At 39.3% G+C, this 15,637-nt stretch overlaps 1 protein-coding gene across 2 annotated transcripts in view; it reads left to right on the top strand.

Moving 5' to 3' along the window:
* THSD7B (thrombospondin type 1 domain containing 7B) overlaps positions 1-15,637 on the top strand; it is a 1,116,594-nt gene that overhangs the window by 721,561 nt on the left and 379,396 nt on the right. For both annotated transcript variants that reach the window (XM_058715426.1, XM_058715425.1), the window contains one exon: positions 319-434. In XM_058715426.1, the coding sequence (XP_058571409.1) occupies positions 319-434 (116 nt within the window). The remainder of the gene's footprint in view (positions 1-318; positions 435-15,637) is intronic.

The raw sequence follows: 15,637 nt of genomic DNA, 5'->3' as shown, positions 1-15,637 counted from the left end.
CTTGAGTTGATGCTGATGGTGAGACACTTTCTTGGCATTCGTCTTTCATTGGTTTCTGGTATTGCTGTTTTCTTGGACTAGTGAAGAAGTGTTTTGGTCTCCAGGTCAAGAGAGCTGAAGTCTGCTTTGACTCTGCCTCTGGCTGGGAGACCTTGGGAAAATAGCCTCAACTCCTTGTCTCTCTCTTCCTTGTCTATAAAAGTAAAAGCAGAACCTCAGTATTTTCTGTTCTGAAATCCTATAGTTCTATTGTTTAGCATAGAACTAAACAACTTACTCTTTCCAGGAGGCACTGATGTTGTCTCTTCACATTGACAGATGTCCAGATTCCACTCGGCCAGAAACAGTGCGTCCTTGTCTTCTCCCGTGCAAAAAAGACTGTACTGTGACAGCTTTCAGTGAGTGGACGCCCTGCCCAAGGTCATGCCAGCCAGGTCGGTGCATTCTGTTTCTTAGTGCTTTCCTTCCCGACCACCTGAATTGTCTTCCCCACTGCTAAATAAATGAGAGATTGTAGAATGGGAACATCTTTCTTTTCCATTTGCGTGTCCCCCTGTGAAACAAGGTTGGTAAAATTTGTAAATGAAGTCTTGGATTTCCAGATCCACCAGAACATGGCAGGGCAAACCTATTCAGTTACTGCGTGCCAAAAATTTCACTGTAGCGCTTTGCAGAAATGCTTATCCTCTCTTAACCCTGTTGAGGTGTTTTGAACAGCCATTCAAATATGGTTCCTTATAAAGCCTCAACACCATGGCAGTTTCTTTGTGGCTCCTGTGTGCCGGGAGTCTGACTGTAGAGATCTTTATTAGACTATAGGGCCTTAAGCACTGTGCTTACATCACTGATAAATGTAAGTCTGTGGAAGAACAAGGGCAGATACATGAAAAGTTTTGAATCGGTACAAAAATTGGCAATATAAGATTTGTGTTTCTTTACTATAAATATTGATACTTTCATACACCTGCGTGTATTTGGATGGCAGTGATCCAGGATACTTAATACCAAAATCCTAAAAAAACACACAGGAGCTCTTTGGTAGAATGACCCTCTGTCATGGAACAGGTCTTTACTCCCAGCACATTGCATTCCCCTGATGAGCTAGTCCATGTGTCAATACCAGTACTCCTAGTCCAAAAGCTCCATTTCTACAGAAGATATAGAATTAATAATTTGGTTCTTATACCCATAGTCTTATACCCTAGCCTTGGTCCTCTGGATCTTACCATTGCCACAGTTAGAAAAGGCAAATCCAAGAAAAGGAAGGATGCATAGAATCGTAACCCTAGTGCCCAGAGTAAATTGGGTTTCACACACATATCCTAGCCTTCTCTCGGTAGTCATGTCTTCTCAAACAAGACAAGGCTATATTAGCCTTCTGGAAGAAGGGACAAGGAAGTACTATGCAGTTCTGGAAGGGGAGAACCTGACACAAAAGTTGAGAGCATTCATACCTTTCCTTGGGAAATTCCATCCCTGCGCATCTAGGATCCCCTAAATGTTCTTTGACTCGCAAGTCATCATGGGAGTGATGTGAAAGTATGACCAACACAGACATAGATCTGCCAGATACTTCAAACCCACTCTTAGTGACTGGCAAAGGGATAGTGACAGCTAATGAAGATTACTATTATCAGTGTCTTATAGTGCAGCGGTGGGGAACCTGCATAAGGTTTTCATAACTGTGCCATTTCATCTTCTTAATGATATTTTGTCATGAAATCAATATAGTTGTATCCAGTGAGCTTTCTTATGGGTAGAATTACAAATAAATATTTTGAATATGAAAGAGCTTTGAAAAATACAGTGGAATAATTTTATGATCTTTTAAGGGATGGAAACAACAGGTTCTTCCAGGAACTTTTGCAAACTAATTCTCCTGAATGGGGATACAAAGTAAGGGAATTGAATGAACAGGGTTTGTAGAGAAACCAGGAGAATGCCGTTTCCAGACAGAGTGGGACAGAAAAGCTATGATCTCTCTGAACCATTTGAAAGGCAGCATCCAGGAGGCTGACTTTTGGCACTTTAATGGTAATGTACTTGAAAAAATGTCCAAAGATTAAAAAAAAAAAAAAAGAGAGAGAGAAAGGTATTGGAAAAATGCAAGAAAATAAAATAATATATGATGAAGGAGTTTTATTGAGATTCAGCTGTTTCTTTTAGTTTCTTCCTCATGAGAGATTAGCATAATTCCTCTGTTAAGTGATTATAGGAAAGGAAAGACTGAATTAAAAAGAAGATCCCACTGGCAGCCAGATATTGGTGTTGGAGCTGTCAAGGTCCCCTGACAGGGAGGGAGACATATTCGTTTTGTTGAGCCAGTGCACTCTAGTGGCCAGAGAATATTTCAGAGACTGCTCTTGCATGTATTCTGCCATCAAGAAGATTCCCTGCTGCCTGAGAATCTTCTAGCACTGGCTAAGGATGGAGGCATCATAGAGCATGTGAAATAATTGCTCTTCCAGCAATTTTAGATTTACTTCAATTTCCAGAAATTCAATTAGTTATTTAAATGGTTGGCATTGTAATGAAAATAGTTCTAGGCCTCTGTGGTCCTTTTTCTGCCTCCAATTTTTCAAGCCTAGATAATTCTTTTCACAGCCTGGCAGTCAGGGGACCTAGAGGAGCAAAGATTCAATTTTCAGATTTATTCCAACTTTCCACTCCAATCCTGTTTACCCTCATGTTTAGTTTATACCTTGGGACCAATATATTATTAAATAACCATGGCTTAATTAGGAGGGACTATGTGAGGGAGGATAATATTAAAGGGAATTGTACCTCTAAACCTGTGGGTCTCAGACTTTATTGTCTCTGAATCACCTGGAAGAATTCCAAAATGCCTATTTTCAGTTCCAGAGCTAGAAATTCTGATTCATTAACTACGGGACAATTCTCAAAAATGTGAGTTGTAAAAAGCTGCTCCTGAATGGTAATGCACTCTACTTCTGATGATAAAAAACAAACAAACAAACAAACAAACAAACAAAAACAATAGATCCATAAACAATCACCGCTTGAACTCCTGACATAATGGCCTATGTTCAGCTTCTTAAATGCATCGTGCTTTTCCCAGCTGAACAGTTGTAGAGTGTGATGGCTAAGAACACAGATGCGGGAACCAGATAGGCAAGACTGAGTTTCAAAGTTTGCTCTGTGATGGGAACACATTGCTTCATCTCTCTGTGCTTCAGTTTCCTCGATTGAAAAGCAGGGTTAATAGTCACGCCTACATATATGGAAATCACTTAGAGCATGATTGGGTCATGCTTCAGGATTGCCTGAAGTGTCCAATGTTATTTGCTTAATGATGGCAACAGTTTTCTTATTGTTGCATGGAGTAAGCATTGGGCAAGCATTTCCTTAGTTGCCCTGAGCCTTTGCACCTGTTATGTGTGAAGCTGACACTGTATTCAGATGCCCCTCCTGTTTTGACCCTGTGCATCCACAAGGACCTGCATTAGCAGCTTTCCCCCAGGAATGCTATTCTCATGTATTAGGTCTCCCAAATGTGTTAGGCTGTCCCCAGTTCACATCATTAAGTAGATCATCCCACGGCATCCTGCACATCCTCCTTTATGACACCCTTATCTTTCCATGTCAATATTGACCTTGCTAGAAGTCCATGAATGCCAGGACCATTTCTGTCATCTTCACTGATGGATCATCTAAACCCAACACAGTATGGGGCATAGTTGTCAGTCAATAACTATTTTTTTGAATGGACAAATGTCCTGTAAAGAGAGAGAATGATGTGACTTTGAATCCAGGCAGAATATTCTCTGTCCTTGAGAGTGTGCTTCAAAATATACTTTGGATAATGGTGCTCTTGAATAATACTTCTCAAACTTAAATGCTCATACATATCCCCTGAGAATCTTAGTAAATACAGATTCTAATTGAGTAGACCTAGATGGGGTCTAGAATTGTACCTTAATGTAAGCTTCCAGGTAATAACTATATTTTGGTTCCAAAGCTCCAGTTCAGGGTGGGGTTCATTAGAAATTTTTGAGCAAGACAGTGACATGGTCAAAGTTGTAAAGTGAAAAGCATAGCCTAGGAACAGATCAGCAGGTGGGGACACAGGTGAGGTACTGTGTAGGGTGGAGGGAGGAGAAGTGGTTTAACCTAAACTGAGAAGTCTGGAGAAGCATGGCCAGAGCAAGTGGTGACCTTGGCTAATGAAGAAGGAGAAGCTTTTCTTTTGCAGGTGTGATTTCATATTGGGTCATCAAAGTTAAGAATAGTTTATATTCGTGGTCTCCAAATTTGACTACACAGCGGAATCACCTAGAGATCTCTAGAATACACTTTTATTTATGTTTGGGTTCTACTTTAAGACATTATGACTTAATAGTTTCCATATGATCAGGGAATCACTGGGTGATATGAACTTCAAACCAAATCCATTTGAAACCTCTCAGAGAGCCAAAGTGGATTCAGGGGCCTGAGTGTACCAGGAGTGATTTGTGCCTTAGCAATGGCTGAATTGTGTCAGCTTTTATTTGGTCTTGCCTGGGTTCATGAGCTAAATCCTTATGACTTCAAAGTATTCTCAAGCCATGAACGATCTCTAGCTAGTAGTCAGCCACTACTCCAGCCTTCATACTTCTCCTCACCTGAGTCTCTCCTAAAATGATTAATGATTGTCACACATTCTTCTAAGCAAATCAGATATTTGTCAAGCTGTGGCACTGTTGTGGCCTTTCTGATTTTTAAGCCCCAGTAATAAATTAGCCAAATGATCAAGAATCATCCTTTGGTACTTTCTTGCTGTTTTCTTTAATTCTTCCTTCAGTCTATAATACAAAGGACTGCCTGAAGTATCCAACGTTATTTGCTTAATGACGGAAACAGGTTTCTTATTGTAGAGGTTCTCAGCCCTGTGGAGTTTTTTTTCCCCCAATGCACTGATGTCTGAGATTCATCCTAGCCCATGTTAGTCAGAATCTCTTCATGCTGAAGGGACATTGGCAATATTAAAACTCTCCTAAAGTGACTCTTAATTAGTGGGCAGGGATGAGAAACATTTAGTGCTTTATACTTTGCAACATGCCTTCACATATATTTTAACCTGTTTTAGGAGATCATTGATAATTGTTTGTCTGGGTGTTGTTGGGAATTAATCTTGGTCACTGCTCTTATAACCATCACACTTCATGCTTTTCCTTTAAAGTCAGAAACCAATACTGATTTTCCAGGATTTCTCTTAGGTTATCTTTAAATGGATGCATTTTATATTTTAAACATTGAATTATATGAAATTTCAGATGTGTACATAAATTAATACAATGTTAATGCAAAAGGTTAATGATCAATAGAATGTGTGCTTGTGTTACCATCACCAGGTGAAAACAATCACCAAATTATGGCCACTCTCATTTTCCCCATGCTACCATTGTCCGCCTTTCCACCACCCCACCCATGGATTATTTTGGAATAATTCCCAAATGTGTACACCACTTCCATAGAAGGGAAATACATAGGAGGTAAAGCTGTTAGACTGGAAGATAACATGTATAAATAGCTCTTATTATAAATTCCTAGAAACCATGGAGCTAATGATTAATTATTTTTCAGTATCAATAATTAAAGCCTGAGGGAGCTCCTTTAACTTTCATCTCTAAGGGGCAAGCTGGAGAGCAGTGTTGTGGAAACAGGAAGGCCAAAGGCAAACCACTGCCGGGAATTGGTAGGAAACTTCATCTGGTGGTAGCCTTTGTTCCTGTTCAAACCCCTGGAGATAGGTCTTGAGGTTTTTTAGATTCAAAGGGAGTAATTCTTTTTAAATACCAAGGTAGTGTAGCGTAGCAATTAAGTGCATGGACTCTCAAATCCCATCTTTGCCATAGAAGTCACTTTAGACTCCCTTTAAACTTGCTGTGTTTCAATTTCCTCCTGTACAGAATGAGAGAATATCTGCAGCTACTTCCTAGAGTGGTTATAGGGATTAACTGAGAACAGGACACATTAAAGAATGTCAAGTACATGGAAATTTATTATTATTATTATTATTATTATTATTATTAATATCTAAGTCCCTTAGGAACAGGGAACTTGTCTTTTATTATGTTGGTGTCCTGCAACATCTAGACATCCTGTGTGAGTATGATGGTGCTTGTTTCATGTCTGTGCTTTTCTTGCACAGGTTATAAAATCTAGAGGGCAGTTGTCTTCCGATTTTATTAATGAACTTGCAGTGCTTAACACCAGAGCTGGCATAGGAAGGACATTCGGTAATTGTTGTTGAATGAATGAATAAATGATTCTGCATCTTTCCCACAACTAGTTAAAATTCCTAAAGATTTTGCTTCCATTAAGATGAAGCCATAGCATTAACAGATCCACGCCAATTATGGGAAAAGATATTGGTCAGTTATAATGTCAGACAAGTAAAAAAATCACCTGTTCTGGAATCCAGAATTTCTCCCACTCGGATGCACATGAACACCACCCTCTCCCTTCACTTACCCCTTTCCAGCACGCATCGTTCCCTGTTTCTCCCTACAGGAGAAATACTTTTGTCTACCTGAGAAGTGGTGGATGGATTACTAATTTACTCCCAAATAATGAGGAGGCCTTGGACACTAGTCCCCAAAGTGGTGTTGAAGGCATCGTGATGCTCTACTGACTTTCTTTAAGAAAGTGACTTAACCTAAATTTCAGTTACCACCTATGTAAATGTTTCATGTTGTTTATTTCCAAGTGTTTTTGAAATACTAAAATGAAATAAGGAGTGTATCTCACATACATGTCCCAAGCTCCAGCCTCAAAATTCAGAGCATAGGTTCTTTTGTTTTTTACAGGCTCCACTGGGGGTGACTTTCTCCCTTTGGTCTATAATTTAAAGCCTATAGATGTAGATGTAGATCAATGTAGACCAATACAGATCACTACATTGCCCTTGTACTCAATAAATATTCCTGAAAATGTAGTAGGAGGAGTGACAAACATTTGGGCTTGTGGAGATTACAGTTCTCAATCATTCATATTTCTGCCAAACTGAGTTCTGCTGGTAAAAGTCATAAAAGACACTTTCTCTCAATTCATGGGGGAAAAAATAATTGATAAAATTCTCTTAAGGATTTGGAATTTTTTGCTCTCGTGTTTGTTTTTGTTTGTTGGTTTGGTTGGTTTTTTTTGCTTTTCCTTAAAATTTGGCACCTTCTGCCTGATTCTTTAAAACCCAGTATGAAGTGGATTTGACTTCACAAAAAAAAAAATCAGGTTTGGCAACAACATAAATTAAGAACATTCCGGGGTGCCTGGGTGGCTCATTTGGTTAAGCATCCAACTCTTGATTTCGGTTCAGGTCACGGTCTTGTGGTTTATGAGTTTGAGCCCCATGTCGGGCTCTTGACAGTGCAGGGCCTGCTTGGATTCTCCCTCTCTGCCTCTCTCTGCCCCTCCCCTGCTCATGTTTTCTCTCTCTCTCTCTCTCTCTCTCTCTCTCTCTCTCTCTCAAAAATAAACATTAAAATAAGAAAAAAAAAGGGGGGGGGAAATATTTCATCAGAGCCCCTTGACCATTTCCTAACATGGAGGAACACCACTGTGCCATAGACAACCTACTGCTCAGAGGTTGGCACGCAGCTGGCACTACCCACCCCTCACCTTGAGAGGAAATATTAGGAAAGTGTTCTTAGTCCACACTCTTCCTCCTATCCCCAACTCCCAGCTCTTCCGCACCAGAGTTGATGTACAGCTACCGGGACCTGGAGTTCACAGCATCACCAGCTGGGATTTTCCTTCACTTGCTACAGTGGCCCCAGGAAGTAGGTGTAATCATACATGACTATAGAGGTGAGGAACCCCAGCTCAGAAATATGGAGTAATGGGTCCACGGTTACCCAATGTGCATGGCCGAGGCAGAGCCAGAGTGGAATCCAGATTTCTCAGACTCCAGCGCCTGCCTGTTTTATCTCAGAACAAGTTACTTCTCATATCAATAGGCACACTCATTTTGCTTGTTTATTAGCAATTCAAGAATTTGCAGCCTGGGACTCTCAAACCTGTGACACAGGCTTGGCACATTACAGAACTATCACACATTGCTTTCACATATGCTGTTTCCTTGACAGTTTGGTGAAAAAGGAACAGCTGTTCCATTAGTCCTGCTCCAGAGAGGAGGCAACGGAATTGTCAAGGGAAGCACTCCTGGTCACCTGATCCAAACGGAGCAAAGAGCAGGTGAAGATACCCAATTTACATGAAACTTGCTACATTGCCTTGTCTGGTGAGCCCATACAGTAGTAGGCAAAAAAAGCTAGACAAGGTCTGACTCTTATCACTAAAAGGCCAAAACATCCACATGCTTTTGCTTTATCTCACTGCCTCTTCCTGTCGAATTAATAAAAATTATAATTTATTGCTATCCATCATCCTGTTTAATTTTTATCTCAGCCCTATATGGAAAGAACTGTTATTTTTCCATTTTACATATGAGAAAATAGAGGCCCAGGGATAGGACTCAAGATTGCAAAACTAATTGAGGGCAAAACCACATGGAAGCCTAGGCTCTTACTCACTCATTCAGCAATAAACATGTGCTGAATAATCAGCGTGTTGCAGCCCTTCTGCTAGGTACTGCATGCATATATGTAGACTGGTGAGTGAAACAGACACAGATCAATCCATTTCCATTGTGGAGGGTACAGTCTACTGGAGGAAGATGGAGCCACTGAACCCACAATTACCTAAATACCAATTGTAGTATGTGTTGGGCAGATGAGACTGTTGTGAGAGAAAGTAGTAAGGGAAATCAGATTTCTGCTCTGTCTAGAATATCTTTCTCCTTATCTCTATTGCTTGCCAAGATCTTACCAAGGTATAAATCCTTGCCTCCTCCACAGAATTTGTCCTGATCCTTCTGCTGGAAACAACCACTCCTCCCTCTTGGGTCTCATAACCCTGTCTAACTTGCTTGCATTCTAACTATCCGTAAAGGTATTTTGTGTTCCTCTGAAGGGATGTGAAATCTTTGAAGGCTAGAACCTTTTTCGCCTTCATTCCCAAAAGTGCCTAAGTAATAAACTTAAGATGGAACAGAACTCAGTAAATCTGTACAAAATAAACAGATGCCAGTTAGAAGCAACCTACTTAGGCAAAGCTAGCAAACTGCTAAGAGGAAATTGATATGCCTTTACAACTAAATTTCTTTTCTAAATGTTTCCATGGCTCACTGCAAGAACATGCACAGTGATGTTGGCAATACAAGATGTGGGACTTAGGGGCACTTGGTTAGCTCAGTCCATTGAACATCTGCATTCAGCTCAGGTCATGATCTCACAGTTCGTGAATTCGAGCCCTGCATTGGGCTCTCTGCTGTCAGCACAGAGACTGCTTCAGATCCTCTGTCCTCCTCTCTCTCTGTCCCTCCCCTGTTTGTTCTCTCCCTCTCTCTCTCTCTCTCAAAATAAATTAATTAAAAACAAAGAAGATGGGGGACTTAAAGAATCTGATTTAGCTCTGGTTTCCTGGCAAACATGATTAAAAAGAATTCTTTATCTTTTATAATTGTTTACACATTCATTTACTAATTCACTCATTCATATGTCCATCAGTCTGTTTGTTTATTATTATTTTTAATGAAGTTATATGAGTATCTCCTGGGAACCAAAGCCTGTTCAATCGCTATTTCTTAGAAGGCATTTCCTGCTGCAACTTCCCATTCCAACAGAGGTCACCAACTGAGGCATTATGTCCATAGGAAATGAAGTAAAAGGTTTCATGTTTTTTTTCTTTTTAAATAAAACCCAAGGGCATAATGTTGAAACCCAAAACTGTGTTCATGTGCAGTCTTGCAGTGGCCCAGATTGGCCCAAGGGTAAAACAATAATTTGAATAGTTTCTGAAAATGTGGCCCATACACTTCCAGCTCAGAGTGACTAGGGATGCTTGTTAAAACCCTAAGAGATTCTGATTTTGAGGTCAAGCCTGGGCCCTTAAAATCTGCATTTTTTAAAAATGTTTATTTATTTTGAGAGAGAGAGTGAGCATACAGCAGCGGGAGGGGGAGAGAGGGAGAGACAGAGAGAGAATCCCAAGCAGGCTCTGTGCTGTCAGTGCAGAGCCCAATACTGGGCCCAAACCTATGAACCATGAGATCACTACCTGAGAAGAAGTCAAGAGTTGGACGCTTAACTGACTGAGCCACTCAGGTGCCCCCGAATCTACATTTTTAAATAGACTGCCTTAGTAATTCTAAGACACATTAAAGTTTGAGAACAACTGAACTATAGGATCATTTAATTTAATCATTAGCCAATGGACAATTTAAGAAATGTATAACTTGCATCTAGTGTATAGTTCTAATCATCTGTTTTGGTTTTCAAGGATCAAAGGCTTTTAAGCTATAGTTGGTTAAAACGACTTGTTGGAAAATTATAACAAGAAATCTCACAGATAGCCAAAAATAAGGAAAAAAAAAACTCTCCATGGAAGTCATAGGAACTAGAAATGCCAACAAGACCTGGCACTTATCTGCAGCTTCAGGGCCAGCATGCTTCCTCCTGTCTCTGCTAATCTGTGTGCGCCTACTGTCTGCCTCTTCTAATGAGCCTTCTCTGAATCTGTACACTGTCATAACTAGCAGATACAGAGCCCCAGAATGGCTGTCCCAGCCTTGACTCTACCACACTTTTTTAAGTCAAGCACCCAACGTGGACAGAAACTTCCCTTCTGGCTCTTTATTCAGGTTACCAAGAAAGAGAGTCTGATGGCCCCATTTGTGTCAGGTCCTCAGCCACTTCAGCAGCATGTGGACCAGCCTCCTCAAGTCAGGACCCATCTGAAAGGGGGAGGGGACAGTTTGCAGAAAGGTAACAGGAACTGGGTTTGGAAGTTTCCCTCTCAGATGGAGCAGTGATTGTTCCCCACAGAGACTGGCCTCTCCAGGAGGCCCACGCTCAGCCCTTTGGGAGAGAATTCAGAACGTGACTCCTCCCCTCACTTCTGTTTCAGCAAGTCTGTCTCTGTTGTTGGCCGAACTGCAAGCAGAGGCATGGTAAGACCTACCTGCCTGCTTCCAGCACAAAAGCCATCCTCTTATCACATCAGAGTTGGTTTGGAAAGAGAGTGATTTACATTAGGTAGAAATACAGAAAAGGAAAATGAAGCCTCAGGCACATAAATACAGTAGAATTGTATATTCATGTAGACTAGAAACTTGTAGAAAAGAGAAAGCACTCACCCTGAGTATGATCTGGGCCAGAGGTTTTACTTCAGACAAACAAAATATGTAGTCCGTGTGTACTTGAATTCTTACCAAAATGTACAGGCTGTAATTTCTATCAACAGTCTATCATACACAGTGTTGTATTGGTCATCTTATAAAATAAACTAACATACCAAACAAAGTCAAATAAGTAAAAGCAAACAAAAATTTTAAAATGTAGATTTGATGCATGAGGTTCTGTTCCTTACATCTGAAATCCACCCTTACTCATAACTTCTTCGTTTGCATGTAATACCTGCTATAAAGCCCTATTAATCTCTCACTCAGTAGTCAAGCTACATTACCATAAATAAATCCTGTGGCTCACATGGATATTCATAATGATTTATTGTTAGCCATGGTGGCAAAGAATCTGTGTTTCTTTGGATGTGAATGCTCTTCTTTTCAAACTGTTAAGTTCTGGCTGGTTTCTTTCCCATATCTCTAGAATTCTCTGCAGATTTTACAGTGCATCACAATATAACTTTTATTTGCCTGTAGAGGTAAATAAGCTGCCTTTCAGAAACCAAGGTACCCGTTCTAATTAGGAGTTTATTCTTAGACTTTTCAGTATGCTTCCTATGAGGAAATAGAATAAATTAGTTTTGATTTCGGTAGGGTGTTACTTTAAGTTTATTAAATAATTTTCTACAAGTAAAAAAAATACATTAATTATTTTTCACTTCCTTGGCTTTGATCCTATTTTAGTATGATTCTAAATTAGAATGTGGTTTAAGGAGGCTTTTGACTCATTGGATTAGCTAACATGATGGTAGATTTATAAACTATTTAATTTGTCTTACTATAACAAACCTGAAAGTTAAAGGTGGAACTAAATGTTGGGATCTTAATATGTCAGTTAGGAACTCCAGGTTTTATAAGAACATCAAATGATTTTGTATGGTAACAAATCAAGAAGATATTAAATTCATGTTCAAAATGAAATAGATTGCTCATGATTTAGATGAACAACTTTTAAGTGTTCCTTAATAGAAAAAAATCATCACTGAATATTCTGTTAATCTCTTAAAATTCCTTCAAAATTAAGTTGCTACATGGAGATAGTTCAGATAGACTATCTACTGATTGGCATGTTTTCAGTGATTAGGAGTAAAGTATCCCCAAGTAAGTATTCTAGGAATGATAGATTCTTTGCCATTTGAGGTATTTTCAAGTTAAATTTAATTTGCTGATTCCTAAAATATGCTTATAATAACTTTATTTAGAAGCCTTACAAATGACAACCAAAGAAGGCCACATATACAATGACAGGTTCTGTAGGAAGTGTGCTCATTTCTAACTTGAGCCAACAATATCCTCTTCTGCTGCTGGATGACCACATGCTTTTTGAACTGATATTTGATTATATTCAGTTTAGCACTTAATTATATTCTCTCTTGAGCTTCTCTCTAATTTGTTCATGTGTAGTGGAAAGAATCTAGCATGTGTATGGTGCATCCCTGGCATTGCCCCTTAGCTGTGTGCTAATTTTAACTAAAATTTAGTAAACCTTTCTGAAACTCTATATGTTCATCTGTAACATAAACATAACATGTAGTGTCTATAAGACAATTTACTTCCTAGGGTTTTCTTATCCTACATGAAGAGGCTGGCTCAGCAGTAGTTACTCTGTATGTGTTAATTCCCTACTTGCCCTCCATTTTGTATTTCATCATCCTTGAGTAAGCTGTAGGATCCATGAGTACTCAGGCTCAAGCTATAAAGTTATTAATTTTATAAACAGAAGATAGAAATATATTAAATGTATGTTTTGAGTGAAAATGAGAGAAAGCAAGAAAGAGACTTTCCTCTAGAAGGAAAATAATAGAAGTTTATTAAACATATGTTGTTACACTGCATGGAACATGAAATACCATTATACGTGATCAACAGGCTCATGTATGATTTTGGAATTTAAGGAAGTCTGCCTTTTCCCCACCCACTTTTTTCCCCCATCCAAATTTGGAAACAATGGAGAATTAGTCCAAGTAGAGGGGGATCAAAATATCAGCTGATTCTCAACCCTGTAATTAGACAGGCTTAACCCTCTGGTCACAGACCATGTTGGACTACTAAAAATTTGAATGACCATGCCCCAGAAAAGAGAAGAATATGTGCATTCTATGAACAGATACATCCCAAAGAACAAGAAGGAGAATGAAAGAAAGGTGATGTCTGTCCACTTCCATCTCCCAAAATAACATGATTTAGATGGCCCTTATCCTTACCAAAGAAGACACAATGGGGGAAGGGGAGAAAGTCCTGAGACAAAGAAGACTGTGGAAGTAGATCTCCCTTCACATAGAAGGAATCATCTGAAGGGCTCTACCCTCACAGACTGATGCTAGGCAGCTTTGTAAACTTCTGTTCTACCTTTCACTGCTTTCTTTACTTTCCTCTTAGCTACGCTGGCCTCCCTTCTGACCAAGTTTGTTGTCTCTTATTCAGACTTGCACTTGCTGCTCCTTCTTCCTAAAATGCTCTTCTCTCACCTTGGCATGGGTGCCATTTCCTCAACATTTGTTTTCAGTTTAAATATCATGTCTTGGTGAACCCTTCTCTGAGAACCTTATTAGAAATTCTCCTCTTCCCATTCTCTTTCTTACTCACTATTTCATGTTATTTTTATTCATAGTGCTTAACCATTCTCCCAATTAGAAAGTAAGCTCCATGTCGTGTTCACTGCTTCAACACGTTGGATAGTGGCTGCCACAGAGTAAGTGCCGACATAGTAATTAAATGAATGATAACAAATGAATGTATCATTAATTCAGCAAACTTTTTGTAGGGTTTACTATATACCAAGCTTTATGCCAGTTGCTAGTAACATTAAGATTAATGAGATGAGATTACTTTATTCAAGGGGCTTTTTTTTTATACGAAATTAGAGTACGTAAACATATTTTTCCTCTAACAAGAATGAGCACAGAGTGTTAACAGCCAGAAAGGAGGGTGTCTTACTCTAGCTAAGTGGTCCGATAATGTAATATTTGGTAGATTAGGAGTTTCCACATAAACATGGAATGCAAGTACCTTAAATATAGAAGAGAGGATGTATGTATGGAGGCTTGGCAGCTTGAGAGGACATGTTAATGAAATGAATTATAGGCAGCTAGTGATGCTTGGGATGCATAATGCATAGGGAGGGATGATAAGAAATAGGGTTAGAGAGATATGCAGGAGCCAGTTTATGAAAAGATTTATGCCATTCTAAGAAGTTTGGACATTATCTGGAATTCTAATAGATGCTTTAAATTTTAAGCATAGGTGTGATAAAATCAGATTTGTGTGTTAGAAAAAAAAATAATACAGAAAATAATGAGGTTAGACACCATTGTAAACCAGTGGGAAAATTATGAGGCCATTCAATTATCTGGGCAAGAAATGAGGAGGATCTGTTTTCTTGAATAAAAAAAATGTGAATTGTAGGTAAGTGTATAAATTACCATAACTCAACAGTATTTAATAGCATGTCTTTATGACCCAGTGTGTACTGAGTTCTTTGCCCATCCTGTGGAGTTCACATAACTGGATGATTATGCAAACCCTCTCTCCTGCTCAAGGAATTTAAATGCTAAGAGAGAAGCAAAATCAGTAAGTAACTGTCAGAACTCCAGGACAGAACACATCCTTCCTAGTCCCCTCTCTGTGTCTATACTTCCAAGGAGTAAGATAAGCCCAAAAGAGAGGATCTCATTAATTCTCCACATTGCCACTGTTTTTATCAGGACCAGAACCATAATTTGTAGGGCCCAATGTAAAATAAAAATGTGGGATGCCTTGTTCAAAAATTATTAAATATTTCAAGACAGTTGTAGCAGAGCTCTAAACTAAGAGCACTATTGAGCCTGGGGCCCTATGAACTGGCTAGTCTTGGTCCTTATTGACTTTCTGTAGGGGCCAGGCTCCTAACTGGATAGAGCTTTTATTCCTGTGAACAGTTGCCATTATTGGATTTCAGTTTCATTGGACTGCAATTCTTCTTGCACTCAGCTGAGAATATTCAGGGGTTGGAAGCAGAGGATAGCAAAGCAGAGCAGTAAGAACACATACTTTGGATGCAGACTTGTTGGGTTTCAGGTCCTGTTTATTACTTACTGACATCTTGGACAAGATACAAAACCTCTCTGCTCCTCCATTCTCTGGCCTCCAAAATGGAAATAACAAGAGTAACGGTGTTTTAGGATTGTCGTGAGGATTGAGTTGATTTATGTAGAGCACTTGGCAAATGAATGAAGCATGGCAAGTGCTTGGATTGTTTTTCTTATTGTTTTGAAGGTTATATTCTGGATAATAAACCTTGCGTGCTTCCACATAACACAGATCTTACCATTCAGAGTGAGGTTTGTCATTCAGAGTGAGGTTTGTCATTCAGTGAACAGAAATGCTTAATATTAACATGATTGAATTTATCAATTA

The sequence above is a fragment of the Neofelis nebulosa genome, chromosome 2 (assembly GCF_028018385.1).
Source record: "Neofelis nebulosa isolate mNeoNeb1 chromosome 2, mNeoNeb1.pri, whole genome shotgun sequence".
NCBI classification, from domain to species: domain Eukaryota; kingdom Metazoa; phylum Chordata; class Mammalia; order Carnivora; family Felidae; genus Neofelis; species Neofelis nebulosa.
This window is presented reverse-complemented; position numbering and strand designations above follow the sequence as displayed.